The sequence below is a fragment of the Pangasianodon hypophthalmus genome, chromosome 16 (assembly GCF_027358585.1).
Source record: "Pangasianodon hypophthalmus isolate fPanHyp1 chromosome 16, fPanHyp1.pri, whole genome shotgun sequence".
Taxonomy (NCBI): Eukaryota; Metazoa; Chordata; class Actinopteri; order Siluriformes; family Pangasiidae; genus Pangasianodon; species Pangasianodon hypophthalmus.
The window spans coordinates 18,350,281-18,375,341 of NC_069725.1; the positions used below are offsets into that span (position 1 = coordinate 18,350,281).

General features: G+C 41.1%; 1 protein-coding gene across 1 annotated transcript in view; it reads left to right on the top strand.

Annotated features, from left to right (window-relative positions):
- The window catches only part of LOC113530861 (teashirt homolog 2), a 47,876-nt gene extending 23,927 nt beyond the window's left edge, over positions 1 to 23,949 (top strand). Inside the window, exon 2 of the mRNA XM_034312065.2 lies at positions 20,123 to 23,949. Coding sequence (XP_034167956.2) covers positions 20,123 to 23,148 — 3,026 coding nt within the window. The 3' untranslated portion in view covers positions 23,149 to 23,949. The remainder of the gene's footprint in view (positions 1 to 20,122) is intronic.
- The last annotated feature ends 1,112 nt before the right edge of the window (positions 23,950 to 25,061 follow it).

The following is a 25,061-nucleotide window of genomic DNA, read 5'->3' on the forward strand; positions in this document are numbered from 1 at the left end:
ATTCAGAACCGTAATTCAGCATGGGAGGACAGCGCAGAAGTTTTAATGCACCCCACTTTTAAGGGAAGGAAGGTGAAAGGACTCAAGAAGTTTGGGGCACCCAAGAAAAAAAAAAAGTTTCACAGACAAATGAGAAGCAGGGGAGTGAAAAATGCAAAGCAGATGTTTTTTGAGCCATTTTAATGGTGATGAAACATTACCGATGCCATTACTAAGCTCTTTTATGGCTCCTTTTAATCCTCTTCCTGCCTGAGGTAAGGAACCCCTTGTGGTGCAAAAGCAGCCTCTTTGCTTTCGAGCGACAATTTGAAGCCATTTCCAATTCATTTCCTAATCTGCCATAAGGCTTCGCAAGCTTTCCTTTGCAATTATTATTTCTAAGGAGAAAGAAAAAAAAAGTCACTCTACTCAGGTAAATGCGTCGTATGCATATATGCGTATTTTGTTTATTTTCTAATGGCAAAAAATATGGTGGAAGGGTATGAAAAGAAATCACAGTATCCTGGCTTTTGGCTTATCACGGTATCTGTTTACATTCACTTCATGTTTTCAAAGATAATGACTTTTAATTGCATAATAGTACAAACTGTTTTAATGTTAAATTAAAATGGACTAATTGGCACAGATTATCTCAAAGTCTAAATATGATAGAAATCTAACCCTTAATTGAGGTAGATTTGTTCAGATGTAACTTTCCTTTTCCCAACCTAATTTTGTCTAAAACCTGATTTTGTTTTTTTTTTTTTTTTTGTTTGCCAAAATTCAGCCACAGCGATGTGGTACAGGTTTTCCCATTTCCCCAAGCACATTTATCAGGCTTTATTTACCCACTCAGACTGTCCAATTGTCAGCGCACAATATAAAAATGTAAAATGCAAAATAATAGGATGTGCTGGATCAAGTGCTATTTTATAAGCTGCTAAATAACAAGGTGGAAGCCATATTGTTAAACCAAATTTGTAGTCATTAATGTAATAACTGCATCTAGGACTATTCATGCCTCTGTATGACTGGCTTTAGAGGTAGAAAAATGGCCTATAATATTTCATTACATGAGATGCATGTCACTACTTTCCAGCTCTGTTGACAGTATAGTACGTGGAACACTCAAGTCCATGCATGTGTCTTGAAACAATTCCACATTCTCCTAGGACGCTCAGAAGGATGCTCAGAGAGATCCATTTCATTAATGACCAACACTCCCTCCTGCTACTTAACCGTTGATTATAAAATACAAGACCAGGTGCCTCAGGATCAGCGACTCACGTCTGCTGCGTGCATTAGCCCTGTCCAGCAAAAGCTCACAGGAGCACTTCGATGGGCCGAAAAAACGAGCAGGAGATGAACTACAAGGCCGTATATCACGCCAGTGCAAATGCGCAGCTCATAAATATCTCCGTCCCCCCCTCACAGGGGCCTCTGTGACGGTGATGGCGAAAGGATGTCGCTGTCGGAGTGATTGAAAGACCCTCGTCCTGGCCCTGGGCATATCCCGGAGTGGGAGGCCACACACACACACACACACACACATTAGGGGTGGAACAGTGTGAAAAATTCATAGTGGGATAAGCGTACAAAACATTATAACAGCTTTCGTTATATAGTACACCAGTATGTATGTTGCTCTCTTCGTTGTGCAAAACAACCAATGAATCCTAGAGGGGTGTATGACATCACCAAAAAAAATGATTAGGTTAGGGATCATTATTAAAACCATTTTCAATCATCGATGTGGTTTATCAGTGACGTGATTCGTATTTTTTTTTAAGTAAGTATTAAAAATGTAATTTTAACGGACACGTCATATGTGAACTCTCTCCACTCCTACTCAAACAGTACATCTAGAAGAAAAAGGAAAAAAAAACTGAGAGTGATGCAGTGATGAATGTACAAAGATTAAGAAGCACAAGCTGCATAGTGTATAGAGGAATTCAGAGTGAAAAAGTAAAGAAGCCTATAAAGGGCAAATTCTTGTATGTTGAGCCAAATCACAGCTTCTCTTTGTTTCTGTTTTTCTCCCTCCTTCATTTCTACATCTTTCAGTCTGTCTTTCAGAGGCATAGACAGAAATCTCAGATAATCAAGGGCCAGTAATTAGCCTCACTTGCTTTATTATAATTGGGGGCAGGGGAAGGTTGCTCATTCGCTGAGATTTTTACCCCCTTCGATAATTGCATACTTTTACCTTGCCCAAGTGGGCCTGCTGATTTCCTCTCAAAAAAAAAAAAAAAAAAAAAAAAAAAAACGTCGTCATCAGCGTATTTCAGCACTGCTCTGTGTCTCGTTTTTATCCGTCCTCAGTGGAGGGTGGACCCCGCTTTTGAAAACCGGTGTCTTTTTTTTTTTTTTTTTTTTTTGTCTTTTTGGGCTGTCTCCTTTCTTAGACGTTCGAGCCCTGACGCTGTCCAGGTCCGCCCTAGTTGGTGAGTGAGTGTGCCGTCGAGAAAGGGAGAGTTTATTTCCTGTTCTTGTGAATCATATATCAGTACAATTCCCCACTGAGCTGTTTGGCAACGGTGGAATGACGGGTGTCATTTATCACATGGCCTGAAAGAGGTTGTGGGAAAAGGGATTTGAATTCTTTCGGAGGTGTGTGCGTACGCTGAATCCTCCTTAGTGGGGGATCATTAAATGAAGGGGGTTTTTCAGTGAGAGACTGCTCGGGCTTTTGTGTGTGTGTGTGTGTGTGTGTGTGTGTGTGTGTGTGTGTGTGTGTTCAAATGTATCGGCCGTGCAAATACTTAATGGTCAAATGATGCAGAGAGGTCTCGTTTTTTTTTTTTAAAGTAGACATTTTGGGTTATAAGGATAAAAGGAATAATTATTATTTCATAGATCTATTTTTAATTAAAGCTTATAGAAGATGACACGCGCACACACACACACATTTGATAGCCGTATTTTGTCCTATCAATGAGTAAGCCATGATTGAAGCATTCGTTTAAGATCTGTGCTAAGATTAAATCAGCGTTCGAGGATCATACTGTGAATCCAACAGTTTGCACGGCTCTCCGTGAAGTAGCATCTGCCTAATGAGAAACAGCAGACGCTATCAAACACGGCTCCTTTGCTGACACTCCCTGTCATCAACGTACGATTTCTCACATTCCATACATGTTGATCACGTAAAATGATTTCTGATGCACTGTCAGCAGCTCGTCCTCAACTTGCCACGAAAATATGTTGAGGTTTGATTTTGCCGCAAGGAAAAAAAAAAACATGCCGTTCTCACCCCCAAACGTGGTGCATGAGTATGTGTAGGGCACATGCAGTGTTTATTAAGCAGTTTGAAGGTTTTTTTTTTTTTTTTTTTTTCATACATACGTATTTATTAGGATGTAAAAATAAATAACTGATCTTCATTCAAATCTCAAAATGAATTTATTCAGCCAAAGAAAAAGAAGGAAAATATACACAACCTGACCACAGGATTGCAAGATTTTCATATTTCAAGGCTCGCTGGGACTCGGTAGCGGCTCCTGAGGTAAAATAAAACATTAGGATGTTGCCAGAATAGTTCGGATTTCGTCCATACCTCATGGGGAGACCGAAAGACAGAGGAAGCAGGGAGAAAGCCAGTGCCAGGTGAAGTCTGCTCATCTCCATACTGAAGGCAAAAAAAAAACCATCTCTAAGCATTTTTAAAACAGAGACAAATTACAGTCGAAAGAAAGAACTTTTTTTTTTTTGTCATTGTATCCCTTTTGTGTATGCAGTAGATGCTCACCTGGCAGCACGAACGCATAATAAGAGTTAATGGCTGAATCTGAATTTTGCAGCATCCTGTAATATCCACACTGCGTTTTTTTTCTTTTCTTTTTTTTTTTTTTTTTTTTTAAAGTGACGCTCTATACCCTTAGTAGCCACCCTATACCCTTATTGTATTGTGCAGCTCCTCAAATGATCTGCATGTGTTGACATTGTTTTACCAACTCATCCAAATGTTTAATTGCAATTACAGTCCGTGATGGCTCCCCAAGGGGCATATGATTACAATTAGAAAAAGGGAGGAAATGTTAATTAATTAGAATACTCATAGAGGAGAGGCTTAAGCCTGACTGTAGGACACCTCTGAGGACTGGCACTTTATTAAGCATGTTTTTTTTTTTTTTTTTTTTTCCTGTATAGCCATTCTTTTCTATGTGTTCTAGTTAAAAATAGGCTTTATTTAATGCATCTCATTTGCATTTCCTATGATGCACAATTATTTCTCGCTTTTCTTTTTAAGTCATCACCTAATGTGGACAGATTGCGAGATGTTTATTTTTGGATGATGTACTGCACTCTTAGATCACACCCATTTTTGGCAGCCGATACTGCTAATGAGGCTGATTGTCTTTAACACAATGGTTAAGTGGGCGAAGATGGTCTTTCTTTCTTTGTTCTCTTCTTTTAAGCCGTGAAACGAAAACTCCTTTCCCTTGGACACAGCAGCTCATCAGGTTATGAGGCCAAGGCCTCAGCAGAAAACAGTCATCTCATTTGTGACAATTGTCTGTGATTGATGACCCAACCTTTAGTTGCTGAGCTGGTGTGTTTGTTCCCGTGTAATTGTCTTCCAGATGGCTGGGCTAAGTGTTCATTAACACGTTTACGGTTGCATCGTTAAAATAGATGGCTCGGGCACCAGTTTCTTAAAAGGCACAGGGCGTCAGACTCCTAACTTTTGAAAAGCGAATAAAAACTAAAGACATTAGTGTTGCTGATATACTCAAAAACCTCCATGCTAGGCTTGGGCGATATTAATTCCATTTACCACTACAAAAAAATCTTGATTGATGATTTACTTGTCTAGAACAGTTTAAAAAAAAAAAAAAAGGAACCTTTCAGGTGATCTCGAAGGTATGTAATGTTTTGTGATGATTTGTTACAGATTTTACATTTCACTTTATTCGGATTGACCTTTTCTTTGGTTCTGAAGCCAAAAAAATTGCTAGATTGAAGCGAAGTTTTCGCTTGCACAGGGTCGGCCATTTTCCTCCTGCGTAGTTTCCTTGTTTTCATGGTTCAGCACTACTACCGCTAAAAGTCTAAATTTTACATACGGCTTGATTAACCGTGGTTAGGAAAAAAGTGGCCATAGCCATTTTAACTAGTTATTCAATATTAAATGCAAAATTAAAAGGAAAAACAAAATCAAGAGAAATACCGCATGCCTTTTTACCATTTAAAAGAGTCAATTCATGAGTTAAATGGCAAACCTGCACAATTATTAATCTAATATGATTAGAGTAAACATCACTGGACAGCGTTGCAGTGTAAGATCGTGTAGAAATGATTAAATCGTAAACCCTACTCCACGCCGAGTTCTACCTTTATCTCGCAGTAGATTGTGAAATTCTCCCATCATCCGTCTTTGAAGAATTTCCCAGCGCGAACGCGTGTATTTGTAAAGCCTCTCCCCTTGCAAAACAGAATCTTAAAAGTGGCGTGAAGGATGAGTGTCACCCTCAGTCTAAGTGCACTAGGACTGTGGAGAGAGATAGAGAAAGAAAGAGTGAGAGAGAATGGATCTAGGTGGCAGTGGTAGTCATCAATCACGTCCCCTCGAGGGGAGGTGCAGCTAAAGCTGGACTGAAGTGCTATCTGTCAGCTGCTGAGATACAGACGCAGCCGTATCGCTCCGCCATCGGCTTCCAGCAGCACCCACGGCCGTGTAAACACACGCAGGTGTGAGCTTAGCTTAGCGCTCAAACAGCATCCCTGCTGAGGAGGTCACTGGGATAATGCTTTGGAGCTTAGCATGAGAGATGCAATGTTTCAGTTGGTTCGTTTTCTTAGAGACTGTGACGTTCGTGTGATGGTGATTGATGGCTGTAAGTGGATGCCAAATACAGTCATCTGGATGGGTTTAGCCCAAATTGGGAAGGCGTTCCTATTACTGTTCCTGCAGTTGAAGGTGATGTTGGATGCGTGTATAGGAGCTAAGATACCAAATGCATATTTTTAGTTAGTTTTACATATATTTACACTATTCTCTGTAGTATAGCAGAGGATGGGACAGTCGGTTTACAAACTTCAGGGTAAAAAATATACGCTGCCATTAGCTGTGTCTTGCTGTTGAATAAAGCCACCAGGCGCTTCTCTCCCCCTTCTGATGTCGAGCAGCAGCTGTCGATAGCTAGCAAGATGGATAGCCGTTCTGCATGCCTATTGATTCGGTACAGGCCAGAGGTATAAGTATCATTTGTCATTTCTGGAATGTTGCGGAGCCCTAGTTAAAACCCAGAGATGAGGGAGATGGCCAGTGCCAACGGGTGGAAGGGAGGGGGGGAGTTAGGCAGAGGAGCAGGTTGTCTGGCCCTTTGATGAATGGCTCGACGGCTTTTTGGTTTTGACCGAAAGCAGAGGGAGGGCCCTTTTAAGTGGCTATTTGATTTCACAATCCTCCAAGAACAACAAGGCAATGGGGTCCGTGGGTCCGGGAATATGGCTTCCCCCCTGTCCCGCAAGCAGGGTGGTCCAAACCAATGGGCTCCTACCGTAGAACGTGTAGCCTGACAAGAAAGGTTATGGTCACATCACAAATGCTGTAGCTCAACAATAAAGGAAAAATCCAACCTGAGCAACTTGCAGAATGACTCTTTAGAATTAACATGTGATCTTCAGTGACGTGCTGGTCTGTTTTCACTTTGGTTTACAGTTTCGTACATTAACCACAGTGGTTAATAGTGGCTCATAGTGGCGCCCCTTGTTTCATCTTGATTTAAAGAGAGCGATGCAGCAGCGCTTTAGTCTTTTAGTCTGTCCTACTCACTCAGCTCCTACACCCTTATCAAACAGATCAGCTTCCAAAGTTCAGCTTTCATGCTAAGACGTTACCGCTGTCAACGCCATCAAGCTCATCATCTCGTAGAGTGCTGACTAGCCGAGCTGTAACTCAGCGTAACTGAGTCCACTTGAGTGCAGTGTTTGCTGTTATGTTTAAGATCTTTGAACTCTTTCTTTCCTCCTATTAAACTGCGCAGACACCGTTATCTTGTGACAGACAACCACGAACTTCTCATTGCACCAACCAACAAATTAGCACCCGAATTGCTAACACATCACAAATGTTTCAGGCTGGAGTTGTCCTTTAAGGGTGAGCTGACAATGATCTGCAACAGCACCCGTCCCATCCTGAACCCATTTGCAGAGTATATACATCAATTAGTATTCAATAGCCATTAGTCTGTTTGCCAGAAGAGGGGTATGACAAACGAATAAAAGTAATGTTTGTCAGTCAAACACCGAGCAGCTCTTCAGAATCCCCAGCGCCTTTGTTTTGATTATGTTGTGTATTTGGGCATCCGGCCAGCAGGAGAGCTGACTTCATTACTATATGGATCATCTTTTAAGACCGTTTAAGATCATAGGGTCTCGAGTCGAGTAAATAATGAGCACTCCAAGACAAAGAGACCCTGAAGTTTATCGAGCTCCTCGGTTCATTTGGCTGGAAAGACTGCCACGGACATGCGAATCATTATTCGACTCATCTTCAAATCTTTTTGTCTCCAGTTCACTTTTTTTTGTGTTGATTTTTGTACATGCTTTTTTCCCCCCACTTTTTTAAGATACCATCATCTCAAAAAGATGAAGTTTCTTAAAATACCGCACGGCTGCGCCGAAGGAGAGCAGGCAGCAGAGTGTTGCGGGGAACGTAGCAGCAAGACATGAAAATCCTCAAACGGAAGAATGACAAGTAATTACTTCAGGTGTCCATCAAGCCGTGTTTGAAAATGTCAGTATGGGATCAGACATGATAGATGTACAACTTCACAATATGCAGAAAATAATTACTCATCCCAACGGTGCAGAAAAAGTGTGTGTGTGGGGGTGTGTTTGTATGTGTGGCATTGATACCTCACACTAGGCCTTGTGTGTGTGCCACAGCATTGCACAGCAGGAGCACTATTGTTGCCTGGGTTTCATTTCGAACAGCCAAAATGTCATCGTCCAGCTGGAGGTGGATTTTATGTGTTTCAGCAAGCGGCCACACACACACACACACACACGCACACACACACATGCCTGCAAGACCATGGTACAAGGTTACAATCTAAAACACAACAACTAGAAGCCAAGTCAAGAGGAGGTCTGGCCTCTGACGCAAAGCTCATGTCATTTTCTTTAGAGAGCACGACAAGCTGTGACATAAGAAACACTGCAGCCAGCGTGAAAGAGGCATCTGAAAAGTCAATGCTTTATTGTTGACTTTCAGTGATCATCACGGGTTTTGAAGAGAAATGTGAAAGGAATGAAGCAAAACTCTGTCACTGTCCCCTAAATCCAACAAAACAGTGCTATACACATTTGTTCTCTCACCCTGTGGTTGCTTTGGCAGAAGTGGTCTGTGAAGAAAGTAAAGAAAACCTTGAATTTGAGTTATCATTAATATCAGTGGGGCGGCTGTCTCATAGCTCCACGTCTCCGTCCACAGTCCATGTGGGTTTCCTCTGGGTTTTCAGGTTTCCTCTCAGCTCCCAAAAACATGTCAGGTGGATTGGTGACTAAACTGCCCACGGGTATGAAAGAGTAACACTCCAAATTCGTAATATTTACGTCTGCAGATTTGTTCTTTGCTTGCATTCGTGTCCGCTATTTTCAGCGCACGGACTACTATCGCTCCAAAGCCTCTTTTCCTCTACAAACAGAACAAACAGGCCGAGCGCGTTCAGCTCCGGGACAGATGTTCTGCATTACTTTCACCTCGCTGCTCTATTGTGTGCAGTTTGGAGGAGCCCAGCTGATGCAGAATGCCAAGCTTTCAGGCTGCCACAACTCCCGCCGTGCTCATCTCTCTCTTTTTCTCCTTCCATCTTCCCTTGTTCTCTCCTTCCCTTCCTAAGACATCCATCAGGACCTGGCAGAAGAGGAGATGCTCTGGAAACGACTGTCCTCCCAAAGTTTGACCCGTCGTGTTTGCTGTTTGCACTTGTCACAGTAACAATGGACTGACAAATGGCCATATTTGAGTCAAACATTGTGTGTGTGTGTGTGTGTGTGTGTGTATCCAGGGCCATTAAAGAAAAGAAAAATTGCCAAGAAATGTGACATGTGGGCTTTCTTGTTGGGTGTCACAGAGGTAAAAATACTAATGGAACAGAGCATAATTTGGTAAATATGACAAACTTTGATCAGAACTCATCTCCAGTAGTGTGAAGTAAGGAAATAGCTGTGCTTTTGCTTTTCCTGATTTCCTGATTTCCTGCACAGCACCAAGAAAACAAGGTGAGTACATATTTCACAGAACTGAAAGCCGTCAATTATCGGAAATTGAAGGCTGAACAACTTTACCTTGATCCTTTTTTTTTTTTTTTTTTTTTTTTTTTTGGTCCACTACGCAGTGCAATAAGAGCCGAGGATGGTGCCACACTGCATTTTTAAACGTGACTGATATCACCACCCAAAGCTTGGAGAGAAAGATAGAGAGACAGAGAAAGAGAGAGAGGGAGAAAGAGGACCACATGTTCACTTTTTAATTAAGGCTCGCTAGTGTAACTCGTCAATGTACATTATTGGAAGAATGAGCATCAATGCCATTGCTTTTTCTCCCCCTCCTTTATCTCTGTCAATGATTCAAAGACATGATTTATGGTCGCGCGCCGTCTTTCAGGATCATCCATCAAAAGCGCCGCAGCTCCGCCGCCCAGCCGCCCGTTGTAAATCATTCTGAAAGCCTGTCACTCATTTCCATTAGCCGTTCCTCTGTCCCTCCCGCCCTCTCCCGCTCTCTCTCTCTTCCTCTCTGCTTCTTTCGCTCGGGTTCTCTCTACCCTTTTTCTCTTCCCTTCCCTCCTTCCCCCCTGCCTTGAGCCGTTGCGGGATATCTGTTCCATCTCAGCGCCTCATCTGCCCTCCCTCTTTTCCATAAATTAACCGTTTTCAGCCTGAGAAGGGCTGCACCGCACTCGTCTAATGAGAGGCGCTCCATCCCACCTCCCACTCCATTACAGCTAATGGACAACCATGCAACTCAATAATAGTACGAGTGTAGATGAAAGAGGGGAGATTTCAGGTAGGTATGGCTGTGAATGGCATTGTCACAGTTTCTGATGAGAAGGTGAGATGGGACCACATGGAAAAACTTTATATATATATATTTTTATTTATTTTTTTTTACATGTTCTCTTCAAGGAGAGTTTTGCATGTAAAATTTTTTTTGAGAACAACAGTGTGGTTGAAGGAACACATTGAGAGCATGATGCTATCCTCAGATTCACCAGCTCAGCTCTGAAGACTAGAACGGACAAGATATGACAGGAGCAAGAACATTCAGGAGCGTTTGAAGGAAGAAAATGATTCGTCCACATGACATAATGAGGCTAAGCATGCATATACTGCATATTAAACAAACACGAAGTTCATGTTAAACAAAAATGGCTTTACAAAATTAGACATCTGTCTAATTTTACTAATGGTTAAGTGTCTGATTTCACTCAGAGGGAGAATTCCAGCCTGATGGATTATTCACTGTAGCATAATTTAACTCTGATTAAGCACATGTCCTTTACAAATGTGACTACTTACCTTTTTCATCACCATGCAGATCGAAGGCACAGAACAAATAATGTGTTTTTCTGCTGCCAAAACATCGCAGAAGTGGATTAGTCATTCATGTGCTGGAACTGATTTATCCACCATGTCAGAATGAGAGTTAAGGAAATGACTCATGGTATTTCATTGGGTGTTGAGGGATCAGGGAAAATGGACAAGGATGGGACTGACATTTATTACTAACCGCCAAGTATTCTGGGTTCTGGAGGTTCCCATAAACGCTCTGTGCTCTGTAAGGAGTGCATACAGGAGTTAGTCTTTCATGAAGTAGTGAATAGTTTAACTCCAGGAAGGTCTGTCATTCTCCCACACTTCACTAAGAGAAGCTTTGTGGCCTTTCAGTTGTTTGGCTTCCTTTTTCATTCTAATCAACTTGATATCAACGTGACAAAATATCCACTAACTGCAGAAATACAGCTTTAAGGGGTGGAGAGGGGGGGGTCTTTTTTTTTTTTTCCCAGGGACGAGCTTGCCAACCCATCTCACAATACGGGCCGCCATTGTGTGCTGTCATGGATTGACAATGCTCACCAGGCGAATCTTGAAGTCAGTGCTTCGCAGCGACTAGCGGGCCTAATCATTACGCCGAGGGTGCCTGACAACAGCTCGCGACAAATTTGCCATTAAAATGAATGCCAATGGAGAGGACTATGTTTTGGAGGCATTTTCTCTCCCCTTCAGTGCATCTCCCTACTAGCTTTTTGGCGGGACAGCCTTCCTTCCATTTCTTTTCACTCGTGCCACCAAACAGCCTTTGGTCTCTCCAGAAACTGACAGCACCACGCTCCTGGCGCAGATTTACCTGCGAGCCTCATTGCATTTAATGAAAGCGGGAGAAAGTGGCAATCTCCTATTAATGAACTTGGAATATAAAAAAATGCCTTCTTTGCTGAAAACTGAACAAAAAATGCTTGTATAAGGCAAAGTGGTGTCTGGAGCCTGGCCAGAATCTAATGAAAGATCCACCGAGGGCTAGAGGGAGGGTTCGGAGGAAAGGGGAGTCAGGAAAAATACAAATTGTTATAATCTCTCTTTTCCTCGGAGTGCGAGAACTGCCATGAGTTGACTTTAATGAGAGATTTCAGAGCCTGTGTCGAAAAATACTTTATATACAGGAGTGTCCTAACGTAAATGACTGATTCCTGTGTGAGTGGAAAATCAGCCAGATGTCACCACTGTCACTCATACACTGTCAAAGCAATTTCCTTAAGCTGTCATATAGGCCTTCGAAGTGGCGACCATCAGCCCAAACATGTTGTCTATCCATGGAGTCAGTTTGAAATCAATTAACACTTCCAGACAAAATCTGTGAAAATTAAACATCAAATCCTTAGGCAGATGAAGGCTGACATATTTAAAGTAGTTTGCCACATGTTCTGCGAGCCTACTTCTTTGTCTTTTGAAAGTCATCTTTACGTCCAGGCTTCTATATGTGTCAGCGAAGGTGACTGAGACAAAGGCCACGCAAGAGCTTTGTTTCATATCAAGCACAGAGGACAGGCTCGGGAGTCCCAGCGGATCTGCTTCCGCTAGCAGTTCTTGCCTACTTCCACTCGGAGCTCGTCGAGGACACTGCCAAGCGCACACAATACCTCCACATGGAGCTCAGGGTGAGCATTGAAAAACGAAAAACAATGTGCAGGTTCTCCCATTCTCTCCCCTCTCATGGTGTGACATTTGATAATGTCATGATCTAGTACTAGCTTGATCCGTTCTGAATATCTTAGCATGCTAGATGGTTAAATCCATTTATGAAACATTGCGTTCCATATACCCAAACTTCTCACAATAGCAGACTGTTGTGAGAAATCCATAGGTAAATATCAAGTGGAACAGCAGACAGTGTGTTAGCCTACGCTGAGGTGCTCGTGTTTGTCTAATCCTCTCTGCAGGTGTCGTGAGATGCATTGTAAACCTCAGCGCCGCTCAGCCAGGCTACATGGGCTATATCCTCCTCTCGTTTCAGCTCGTAAAAAAAAAAAGAGGCTAAACAAAAGCAAGGCTAATCAGGCTCAGAGGAGGAGACGGCTGCCTTAAAACGAAAAAAAAAAAGTGCTTTCTGTCTCTCAGCCATGCAAACATTCCTGAGTGACATTCGATCAGGGAAATTGGAAGCGAAGCAAGATGGGCTTTTATTAGCGCTGCCCCTGTTTGCTTGACTGGTCAGGTGTGTGAGAGGGAGGAGGAGAGAGGAGGTACAGTCTGGGGTTTTGGGTTTTAAGCTTGATAAAGGTGAATAAGTACTCAAAGAAGACACTTCTCTGTTCAGCAGTTCTTTCACACAAGTTTATGTTGGATAGAAACGGATCCTAGACACTGGGAGTGAAGTGGGAAAGGATATTGGACGATGATAAGTGTGACCTGAATGGTGCATTATTCATTATGAGTAATAAATGTGTTCCACATCCAGACTTTCAGTCTGATTCTGAGTGACTTTACAGGAATCTTAGGTTATTGTCTGTCGGAAACAGATTGGTCATCGTTTACAGTTTCAGTTACACATTCAGTTTATGCTGACAAGGACATGTCTCAGCATAGGCCTCAGTTTTACAGTAAAACTGAAACTGATTGTAAGGAAGTTAATGGGAGATTCAGCAGGAGTTAAAAAAAATAGAACAGGTCAGTCACTCCGGATTTGAGACATTTCGTTGGTAGTTTTGTTAAACCTCTTGCTTTCTTTGTTTATCTAAAGCTTGTTAAACGTTTTCTGACTCACACAAGGCAGTCACTTTGACATCTGGTGCAGTACGCCTGTTAACACTAGTGGTGTAACGGTCAGGATGATCCCGACGATCGTGATAGATGCATGGAATTAAAAGGCAATGATTGAAATTCACCAATGCAACAATCATAATTTGGAAAAAAAAAAAATCCAAACTGATGCGTAAATAATTTAATAGGCTAGCAAGGCGATTTGCCATTAACTCTGATACTTTTAAAATAGTCCTTCTCTATGTCATCATTCATGATTTAATTGTGGTGTAATCCAGATTCTGAAAAAAATTGGTCACGTATCAATCTGATGCTACTAAATCATATGTATCGGAGCAGATTCAGCGATATCATTCGTAATTGATATGCTTAGCGTGTGGAAGCCTGCGATTTCTTTTGTAAATACTATACAGAGTGTCTGAAAAGTCCAGCGAGGTAAAAAAAGAACCAGTGAGAGTAAAACTACATATACTTCATTTGGCATTTATTATTTACAACATATGCGCTACATGTTCACCCTTACGCCCTATGCATTTTCTCAGTATCATGTTGTTGAGGAATTTGCTCAACATATTCGGATCGACATATTTGCTCAACATGTTCCCATTGGACTTTTCGGACACTCTTTAGATTCTACGCAAGGTTTGAGTAAGAGGAAAAAGGGCCACCTTTCTCCTCATGATAAGAATATAGGAGTGTATCCTCAGAGCTCTTCAGCCACAGATGCCGAGTGGCACAACTGCGATTCAGACCCAAGCCATACCTCTGCGTTTGCCTACTCTACCTTTACTGGGTGAGAAGTGATAGGAAGCATCTTTCATTCGTTTGATGCGGCAAAGTGCACAGCTGGAGTCGCCGTTCATCCGCGAGCATTGCAGCAATTCCACTGTTGTGCACGCCTCTGCAATTCTCCCCGTGTCCTCCTCGACTTGGGAACCTGAAGTTGATTATATTAGAGCATTAAATATTTAATGTGCGGTTGTATGAAAGCCAGGCATTTATCCGCATGAACGGCTCGTGTTTAGTGAAGGACGTAATGCACTTTAAGTAACATCTCCTTCATGCATACAAAAATGAACTCTATTCTAGTGCGTGTCCACTTTCCAGTCTGAAACCTGGAAGAGCAAAAAAAAAAAAAAAAATAGTGCACAGCAGACAGGGGCTTCCTGCCGACTACAATAGCTCTGTAATCAGCTGTAATGTCTGCATGTATGCATGACTGTCTGGCTTCAGAGCAGCACATTAGCCTACAAAAACATGTCTGTGGAGAAAGATGTGAAAATGACCTGGAATATAATATTACACTCTGAATTAGATCTGATTTCCAGCCATGTTATAATGCTTTGTGTATGTTTTTGGCAGCCATAAAGTGATTATGAGCTTTTTAACCAGTACCTCTGGCAATTCTCACCTCATCTTGACACATAGCAGAGCTGGCAAATGTTTGCACAGCTCTGTCTTTGCCGGCTGCTCAATATTGGTAAATGGTTTAATTGAGCCTGTTACGGATTAACCGAGGAAGCGTGAGCAGAGGAGGCGTATGGATTTCTTAAAAAAAGAAAAGAAAAGCTTTAGATAATTTAATGAAAAGTGAAATACCTGAGCTTGGCTTGTTAATTATGGAAATTTAATCAGACGGTGTCAGAAAAGAAAGTCTTGTAACCATAAATGAGTAAATAAATAATTTCATTAATTAAAGCTAAATAACCAAATGAAGCCATTTGAAGTGATTGTTAGGACTAAGGTCATTTCTCTTTATGGGTTCGCACCATTTTTTTTTCTTCTGAGTGCACAGTAGGGCTGGGCGATATGATGATAAAATATCGATATTATGATAAATTATGTCACAGTATGCTTTTCTGAAAGATCATTGACATTGTGATATATTTTTGTAATTTATAATTAAAAATAATTGCAAACTGTCTAGACACTGATTTTTTTTTTACATTTTGTACGTAATATTGAAAATTGTAAAATGTAAAAAAAAAAAAAACAATTTCTCCCTTTCAATGTTATTAAATTAAATTAAAAAAAAAAAAACATTAAATAAATGTATTTTTGTAGACATTAAATAAAGTATCATCAAGCAGTTTTTGTGCGCAAACTTATATATCATGATACATAAGGTGTATCGTAGAAATGCCTGTGAGAATCATGATATGATATTTTTCTCATATCGCCCACCCCTAGTGCACACGGACCTTTCATGCCCACTCAGAACTTTGCCCACATCTAACACAGAACGTTTGCATCCGCCGTATTTTTTTGTGCTACATAGCAAGAAAGGAAGCAGGCCAGAATAAATGAGAGCTTCTTGGTGCTACTGCGATTTATCAAAGTCTCCTTGTGCTGCAACTCTGCTGGCTGTAAGACTCTTGAACTCTATATAGGGCACCGTCAGGTAAATCCACAGCGGACTTGGCTGTCATAGCTGATGACAAAAATCAATAACCAAACCAATATATCCAACAAAGGTATGCCTCTGTACGGCCGAGTCTAGCACGAGATTTCACCAATCACCTGACCTGGGTCATTAGCATATGTCAGTGTATGCGTAGTGTATGTGTGTACGTGCGCACTGCATTCTTATGTGAGACACGACAACCCTGTCTGTCTGTTCCCCCTCTCTCTGTCTGTCTCTCTCTCTCTCTCTCTCTCTCTCTCTTTTTTAAAGCATGGCATAAATCCAGGAGATGAAAATGTCATGGAGCAGGTTCATTTTGCAAAGAGGTTTTGATTGCCATGCGCGTGTAATTGATTGTCCCAAGGACAGGGGGAAATCTAGAAATGTCATAACAGCCTCTGCTTAGGTCGCTCCCACTGCTAGGCAATCAATGAGAAGTAAAAAGAGCTATCGATTGGCGTGGGGCAAAAGAAAAAAAAGAACCCTGTAGCCTGAGATGGGCAAGCGAGCCATGGCGAAAGTGCCCTAGACGTGCAGACCTGTCAGCGGCACCTCGAAATTAGAGCGTCTCGCGTGAAGATAGTGTTACCTCTTGGGCCCTGAATGCTTCTGCTGTCTCCTGGACACAAACGTGCTCCTGATGGAAATGTTACAGCTACAGGGATGTATGTTGAATGCTAGTAACACTACCAGAAGGGCACTTGGGAAGGACACAGAACTCTAGCTGAACTCTGAGGGTGAAGGATGTAGTGATGTTGTTTCCCAAGAACTGCAGTGATACAATACTGTAAATACTGTAAATGCTCTCTAAATGAATGCAAATCAAGCCGCTGACAGGTTTACTTCTAGCTTGTTTCAAAACACACTCCCAGTGTGAAATACTAGCAGTATTACTATAAGAGCAGTTAAAGAGCACTTGTAATTAGGCAGGCGTAGCAGCAATACTACAGAAGGCTGTAGTTTCACAATGGTTTATATGCTCTCAGGCCCTTGATTGACAGATTTACACCAAACACAACTTGGGCTGTCTCATCAAGAGCGATTAGCCTACAGTGTTGTAATTCCTAAACGCCAGCTCCATTGAGAATTAAGATATTGACCACCCTTGGTTTAACCCAGTGTCAAAATGTGTGACTGAGTTGCATAATGTTTTGCACTCCCTTAAAAAACAGTTGGAGTGAAACGAGCTATTTTTGTTATGGCTGTTTTGGATTAAAACGCGTGATCAATCAAACATTGCATGGATATCCAGAAACAAAATCTTTTAGTCACCAATTACAAGTGTACAAGGAATTTGCCTTGGCGTTGGACTCAACAACAGAGAGTACAATTCACACAATATACAGTAATTTACAGTAAACAGAGTTCTTTCAGAATATTTGCAAAGCCCCTAATATATTATAAGAGCTTATGTGAGTTTAAAAATAAAAACAAATGCACAAGACATCAAAACACTGAGACTGCTTCTCTTGTCGCTATGATGAACATCATATCCAGTGAGAAGCAATATTTTAGTTGGCCTATTAATCCTGATGATATTTTCTTTTTTTTAACTGTGAGCATTGTTGAATTTAGTATGCCAGATTGGGTAGTGGAACATTCAGTGTTTTGTGATTTTCGTTTTAGCATTGCCTTTCTATTGACCAAGGGAGGAGAACTTACAGGGCAGGGATTTAAGACTAGTTACCTAGCACCCTCTTTCGAGAAAAGGAAATGACTTTATGGTCTTTGGTTGATAACAATTAAAGCAGACTCTTACACAAGCTGAATACACACCTTTCATATGAATCATACGTGAACTGCCCAGTGTACGCTCTGCTGTCTAGTCCTGCACAGCCATTTGGCCGACAACCAGGAAGCTCTTGAAATCGAGGTCTTGTTATGCCAAGAGTCCGTTCCAATGGATTAATGTTATAAACACTTCAAGTGGCTGATTTATGACAGACACCTTAGGTTTCTTGACCTTTGCATATCTCAGTCTGAAGATATAAATTTGTTTTGACACAGATTGGAGGGTTTACAGGAGTTTATGACATGCTAAATCTCAGCATCAGCATGCCAGCCCCTTATTTTGCGCGCCTATTTAAATCGAAGGCAGCCTTCACGAGTTTGAAAGAGCGCAGAGCACCAAAACAGCCTCATATCATCACTTCGTCTGATAGCTATTCCCAAATTCAAAGAGGGTTAAAACACAAGGGTGATCCTCACATTTATGCACCGCTTAGGCTAAATTAAAATAATATATAGTCTGGTGAACGTTAATAAAAACGAATACAAATGGTCACTGTCTTGGTTCTAGTTATGCTTTACTTGTTTTATTGACTAAAACATCAATGATTGATGGTAACAGCATGGGATATCATTGTAATTACCCCGGCTGTGGTATTGTGTCCTGATGTCGCCGTAGCAGTTTAGCACGGCAGACTGGCCTAACTCTTAATGTCTTGAGGGCCTGTGCCCTTGCATTTGATCTTGTATTCTGGATCCCTGCTGCTTGGCAGAGATCAGAGGCTGGCAAAAAGAAGCTTACTCTTACAAATGGCTTAGGGAGGAAAGACTAAGGGATTTTTTTTTTCAAGACATCTGGGGAGGCTTGAGGTTAATTTGTGCTTTTGGTGGTATTAAAATACAGCGACACATGCAGCTTAAAAACAGTGGTTCAGTGTTAGAAAGAGTGGCTGTTTTATATTTAGTATCAAATCATGATTATAAGATCTAATCTAAGTTGAAATTAATCGTTAACATGTTTGGTTTTAGGTAAAACTGTTGCAATTAATTGGAAAGTTCAAGGTAACATTAGAATGCAAGTGCTTTACATTTACTTAGAGTTCAGACAATTAATAGCTGCGTTGGTATATCCATGGTGTCAAAAAGCATAATTTATTAATGCTTTATTACTTTAGTAAAGAGAATTCGCCCTCAGCCTCTGTTATAGGTTAAACTACATGTAGCAGTTGTACACTGTATGTTCCCCTGCTTGTTCTTACAGTGTAGCTCACGAAAACATAATGTTTTCCTCATACAGTTAAAAGTTCATCAGAGCAATCCTGTGCCTACAGAGAGAATATTTGTAAACAGTTTTGTTCCCATCATTACAGCGCTATTAAAAATGTCACGAACACGCAGAAATATTCCAGTCTGTTTTTAAGACCTGAAAGCCTCCATGAAACTACAATTACCTGAATTGTTTGTTAATACCTGGCATTGTGTATCCGGTTATAGCTATGCAATTTGCTAATAATGCTATTATTACATGTGCCAAATCACAGAGAGATTTTATACATATATAAATCTAACATCACAAAAAGGAAGAAACATCAACCAGTCATAGTCTCTAAAGTTATGTGAAATCTATATATACTGTTTACACCCATTTCAATACATAAAACATGATTTCCTTCTCGAGCACCAGGAGATGGTAAGAGTATTCCATGAAGCATTCACTCATCTTGGTCTGCTGGATGTAAAATCTTGATGGTGTTGGATCGAGGTCACCACACACTGGGAGTCCGTTTGCCTGTGTGCAAGGCCTCCATTCTCCATGCATTCTCCATGTTTGTTTTCAGAGTCTGAATCCCGTTTCCATCTTCATCCATTAGCTGGCAGCAGTTCACCTCCAGGCTTCCTCTTGAGGCACCTCTAAAATATTGATAAAAAAAGTCTTATTTTCAGAGTCCAAATGCTGAAGGCCTAGAGGGGGCTGCACAGAGTAGTACTTTTAAAGCTTACAATCGACAGTTCTCCGTGTTGAGTGTAACTCAAAATGGAATATTAACCAGAGGAAATGCAAGTGTCTGGTCCTATATATATTTCACTAAAAGCTCTTATGCCTATAACCACTTTTGAATTTTTTGAACGGGCAACTAAATGTGTAGTTGTTGGAATATATACATATACACAGTATAGTACAGAAATCCGAAATCTATGTCTAAAAAAAGAGAGAATCGAATGAATCTTTTTTTTCCAGTTGCAAAATTTTTCTTTTTTTTTTTTTTTCTTTTTTTTTTTTTTTGGTAGTCTTACCTTCTTGTACATTTTACAGTCCTTAAAAGACCTTATTTGCTTTTATTATTAGCATTTTAGATCCTTCAACTCTATCAATTCTGTTCACCTCTAATTGAATTTTGGAAGAGATTTCATATGGAAAACAGTGCACTATAAGATTGTTATGCACCTTAACTTTAATCAGTTGGGAATAGATTATATAGTACATTTGGAATAATATTTATCTAAATCGAAAAAATTAATTGCTTTTTATCACACTGGTGCCAGATCATTTCTTGACCTATACCATGATGTACACAGGACAGGCTTTTACAGCACTGTTTAGATCTTTCTGAATAACAGATACATCACAATATCTCTCATGCTACAGCCAGAACTCAAAGCTGTATACTGACAAATGTTTATATGTATATATGATTATATGTAAAAATGTTTATATGTATATATTTTTTTTTGCTTTTTCAGTGTATGAGCCAGATGATGATGTTGGTGCCCCCGAACCAGTGGCAGAAGACGATGGGGGAAATGACATGCAGAATGAAGAAGAGGGGTCTGAAAAGCCCAGCACTAAGATTCCTGAGGACAAGGAAACCGACAACAAGAGCAGCTACAGCTTCCAGAATTCCCCTGTCAGTGTCTTGTCCAACCAGGAGGTCGAACTAGAGTCCCGTCTGAGTGATGGCAGCGACAGACTATCTGACTTCAAGGCCTCTTCACCACCAGAGAGCCTGAGGGACAATGAGAATCATGGTTCAAAACCGAAAGACGAGATGTACAGCAGCCTTGAGAAAATGAGGGCAACTTATGTCAACTTCCTCTCAGACTCCTACTGGACAAATATTGGACTAGACCTTAAGGTTGGTAACACCAGCAGCAAGCCAAACTGCGACAGCTCCAATGCAAGCACTAAGCGTGAGTTTGACTGGCATCAGGATGCACTGTCCAAAACCTTACAGCAAACACTGTCCCCAAAACCTGTCTCAAAACCCAACCTGTTCAGCTCAGTGCACCTGTACAGGCAAAGCAGCAAAGCATGTGGTACAGTCTTCACAGGGGCCAGTCGCTTCCGTTGCAAAGACTGCAGTGCAGCATATGACACCTTGGTAGAATTGACAGTGCATATGAACAAGAGCGGTCACTACCAAGATGATAACCACAGCAGACAAGGAATTGCCTCCACTTCATCTTCCAAAAGTCGGAAGAGGAACCTACAAGACATGGAAGGCAAGGAGGATGCCCAGAAAGTGCTGAAATGCATGTTTTGTGGCCATTCTTTTGACTCTCTCCAAGACCTAAGTGTTCACATGATAAAAACTAAACATTACCAGAAAGTGCCTTTGAAAGAACCTATTCCAGTAATCACTCCTAAATTAGTTCCACCAGCAAAGAAGCGTGCCTTTGAAGCTACAAGGCCTTGTTCCCCTGACTCCACCACTGGTACTATAGGCTACAGTGAAGCCCAAAGGTCATCTGGTCTTACAAATGCTCCAAACAACAGATATGGCTATCAGAATGGTGCTAGCTACACATGGCAGTTTGAAACATGCAAATCTCAGATTCTAAAGTGCATGGAATGTGGAAGTTCACATGATACTCTTCAACAGCTGACCACTCATATGATGGTCACTGGCCATTTCATCAAAGTGACAAATTCAGCATCCAAGAAGGGTAAACAGTTAACTCTTGATCCATTAGCAATAGAGAAGATGCAGACACTAGTGGAACCCACTGTTAATGATTCTGAGGGACAAAAGGCCTCCCCAAAAAGTCCTGCCTCTGGGGATTCTCAGAAATCTTCCCCAAAGGAAAAGAGATCTGACCAAGAAGAAGAGAGAAATAAAGATGACCAGCAAGATGGGGCAGATCAAAAGTGTACTGATGCTAGTTTTAAATATCCATACCTACGAGAGGAGGACCTGGAACAAGGAGCTAGTGGAGGGGGTGATATACTGAAATCTTTAGCCAACACAGTGGCCACAGCAATTAATAAGGCTCAGACGGGGACACCCAGCTGGAGTGCTTACCCCAGCATACATGCAGCTTACCAGCTATCAGGCGTAATTAAGAGCGCCCCTCTTTCTGCCTCTCCCCCCATACAGGTTAAACAGAGTCACAGCCACAGATTGAGGCTCATTGCCCCCAAAGGAAAGTTTTATCAGGGACTTCGAGGACACGAGAGTTTCCAGGGACATCACAGTCCGGACATCAAAAAGGAGAGGGGTGGTGCATCCGATGACAAAGAGAGCCAGAACAGCAAGTTTGATCTGGCAGAGAATGATGACAGTGATTGTCAGGATGATTCCTCTTCCTCTTCAAAGCTGGATGCAGACTGGGTAAGTGAAGGGAATGACACGATCAAAGGGAAGTTGAGCCCAGCTTTCTCTGACACAGCCAACCATTCACCAAGCCCTCCTGCCAGCAATGGGCACAGCAGTTCCTCAGACCTTGTCAGCGACTCTCAGGAAGTCCCTACTATAAACCCTTTAAGTGCACTACAGTCTGTCCTGAACAATCATTTGGGGAAGGCAAATAAGCCAAGGCAAGAGGGGGTTTTGTCTCAACGCATCCAACCTATATTCTCAGAACTAAGCCGAGGCCTTGAGAAACCAGGCTCAATCCTCACATCCTCTGCTGTCATCAGGGCCAACAGCAACTTCATGTTCACAAATAATGACCAGCCAATAGACTTAACAAAAAACAAACATAAACTGAGTTCCTCTGTCTCGTCGCAGTCCTCCACGCCTATGCCTCAGAAACATGCACTGTCTGACATTGCTGACATGGTAAAGGTTCTTCCCAAAGCCACAACGCCAAAGCCCTCAATACCATCTAGAGTGCCTGCAATGAAACTGGAGTCAGACGTGAGGCGGTTTGAAGATGTATCCAGTGAGGTGTATTCTGTCCACAAACGTAAAGGCAGGCAATCAAACTGGAACCCTCAGCACTTGCTCATTCTTCAAGCCCAGTTTGCTTCCAGTCTCTTTCAGACCTCCGAGGGCAAGTATCTTCTCTCTGATCTTGGTCCTCAGGAACGGATGCACATCTCCAAGTTTACTGGACTCTCTATGACTACCATCAGCCACTGGCTAGCCAATGTTAAATACCAACTTAGGAAAACAGGTGGGACCAAATTTTTAAAGAACATGGACACAGGCCACCCGGTCTTCTACTGCAACGACTGCGCATCCCAGTTTAGAATGCCGTCTGCTTTCATTTCCCATCTTGAATCCCATCTTGGTTTTCAGATCAAAGACATGAGCAAACTGCCAGTTGAGCACCAGACAAAGGTAGCAGAGCCTGAACTGGCGAAAACTTTCAGTGTTAGAGTGACAGAAGCACTGGTGACAGAGGAAGACATTGACTCTAAATTCAAATGCAAGCTTTGTAGTCGGACATTTGCCAGCAACCATGCAGTCAAACTTCACTTGAGTAAAACCCACAGCAAATCTCCAGAGAATCATTCACAATTTGTTGAGATGGACAAAGAGTAGCCTGGTTGGTTTTTATTATATGTAGTTTTGTTGTTAATAACTGTAATTGCTCTGCTTTTATATATATAAAAAATAACGGGTGAAATTATTTTTTTCATGTTACATGTAGCATTAAGTAGTATGCTCATAAATTTAAAATGAAACATTTCATCATGTTAAAGAAAAATGGACACACTGGCTGGATTAGAAGGAAGTGTAAGTAAATGCATTACAGAAGATTCTGAAATGAATCCATTGACATAAGTCTTTGCACTCTGCTCAATTGCATCACCAGTAATGAACTGTATTATTGCTTGAAACATAACTGCAGATGTTTGCATGCGGTAGCTCTGGCTATGACTATTTATTTGTATGATATGGCAAGTTTTAATTGTAATACTTTTAACAGCAAATTGATTGATGCATTAACTGTAAGCTCTGATGATGCACCTGAATGGACAAATGTTCAAACAGGTAGCCAAACACACATTTCCAAAAAAATAAATAAATAAAAATGCAAATAAAAAATAATAATAAATGAAAAAAAGAAAAAAGAAAGAAAAATAAATGTACAGTACATTATTCTGTAAAATATATGTGTTGCAATGATAGAACAGACAAGCACTTTAATAAATGTTTAATCACCAGTTTAGGCTCAGATTCGGTATGTGAGTTAACAGATTTAGACAACTTTGACATAAAGATGTCTCACATCAATGTATATATAGCACTGCAGAAAAATGTGTCTCATCAAAAGGAGGATAGTGAGACAGAACATACTGCACCTTTTATACCAGTAAAAATAAATCATTAACATTTTTCTACCTGCCTTCCTGCATTTATTTTAAATATGGCAACAATATTATGAGTTGTTTTCAGGGGAAATAGACGAAGACATGAGGAAAATAAGTTGGACAATTGCATTTTTTTTTGTGTTGTTTTGGCTCTTGTTTTAGCACATTTGACTGGTTTGTTGGCCTGCTATGTGGCATAATGACAATCCATGAATGCATAAAAAAAGCTACAGGTCTTTACATCTGTAGCCTGTTACAGCTATTAACCAAAAAAAAAGTTTTGCTGTATTAAAATTTGCTGGTACAAGGTTAAATACACACTTGAAATTTTAGCAATAGCAGATTAGAAGAACACGGTAGTTATTTCTCTTCCACCGAATGTTTTTTTTTTTAACCACTAATATCTTAGATATGCTAATGAACCTTCATTTCATTACTGCATATGCTATGAACCGTGCCTATATCATAACAATTAAAAATATCTCCCTCAGCCTCTCTCGTTTCAGAGCTATTAAAGAATAATTACCGTCTAAGTACATAAACACTTTATGCTTTTTTATTTCTTTTTTTCCCCTAGCAGTCAAGTCCTCAATTACTACTCCCTATCATATCTGTTTTATAACTGGCAACTGACATTTGATGGCAAATGGGAGGAAGCATCTGTGCTTTGGTGATTTGAGCATTCTGACACCAACTCGCCCTCCATTGCTGAAAATGAGGAGGCAATCACGCCGTTCATCAGACGACTCCTAATGCAGTTCTAGTGTTCAGCAATAATTCCACCTTGCATTTATAATTGCAGGCATAGATCCCACACCTCAGTGCACAGATTAAAGCCATAAATTATTTAGTGCCTTGCTTCGCCGATGGATCCACAATTCCCCTCTGTCAAGGCATTATCCTTCAGCTTAGCAACTTCTTTTCAAATGGAAGCCAGAGGATGATTTAAGATATGGTTGAATAATATGACAAAATAAATGCGATATTCTGGCCATTTGTGTTCCTTAATTAAAACCGAGAGTCTCTGAAGTGGCTCGTCAAATGGAAGTGTGCCGTGACTGCAGTAAGTCACAGCCGAGTCATTTAGCCTTTTGCGCTTAATGGGGAAATTTTAAATGACCATGCTAGTGGATGGGCATT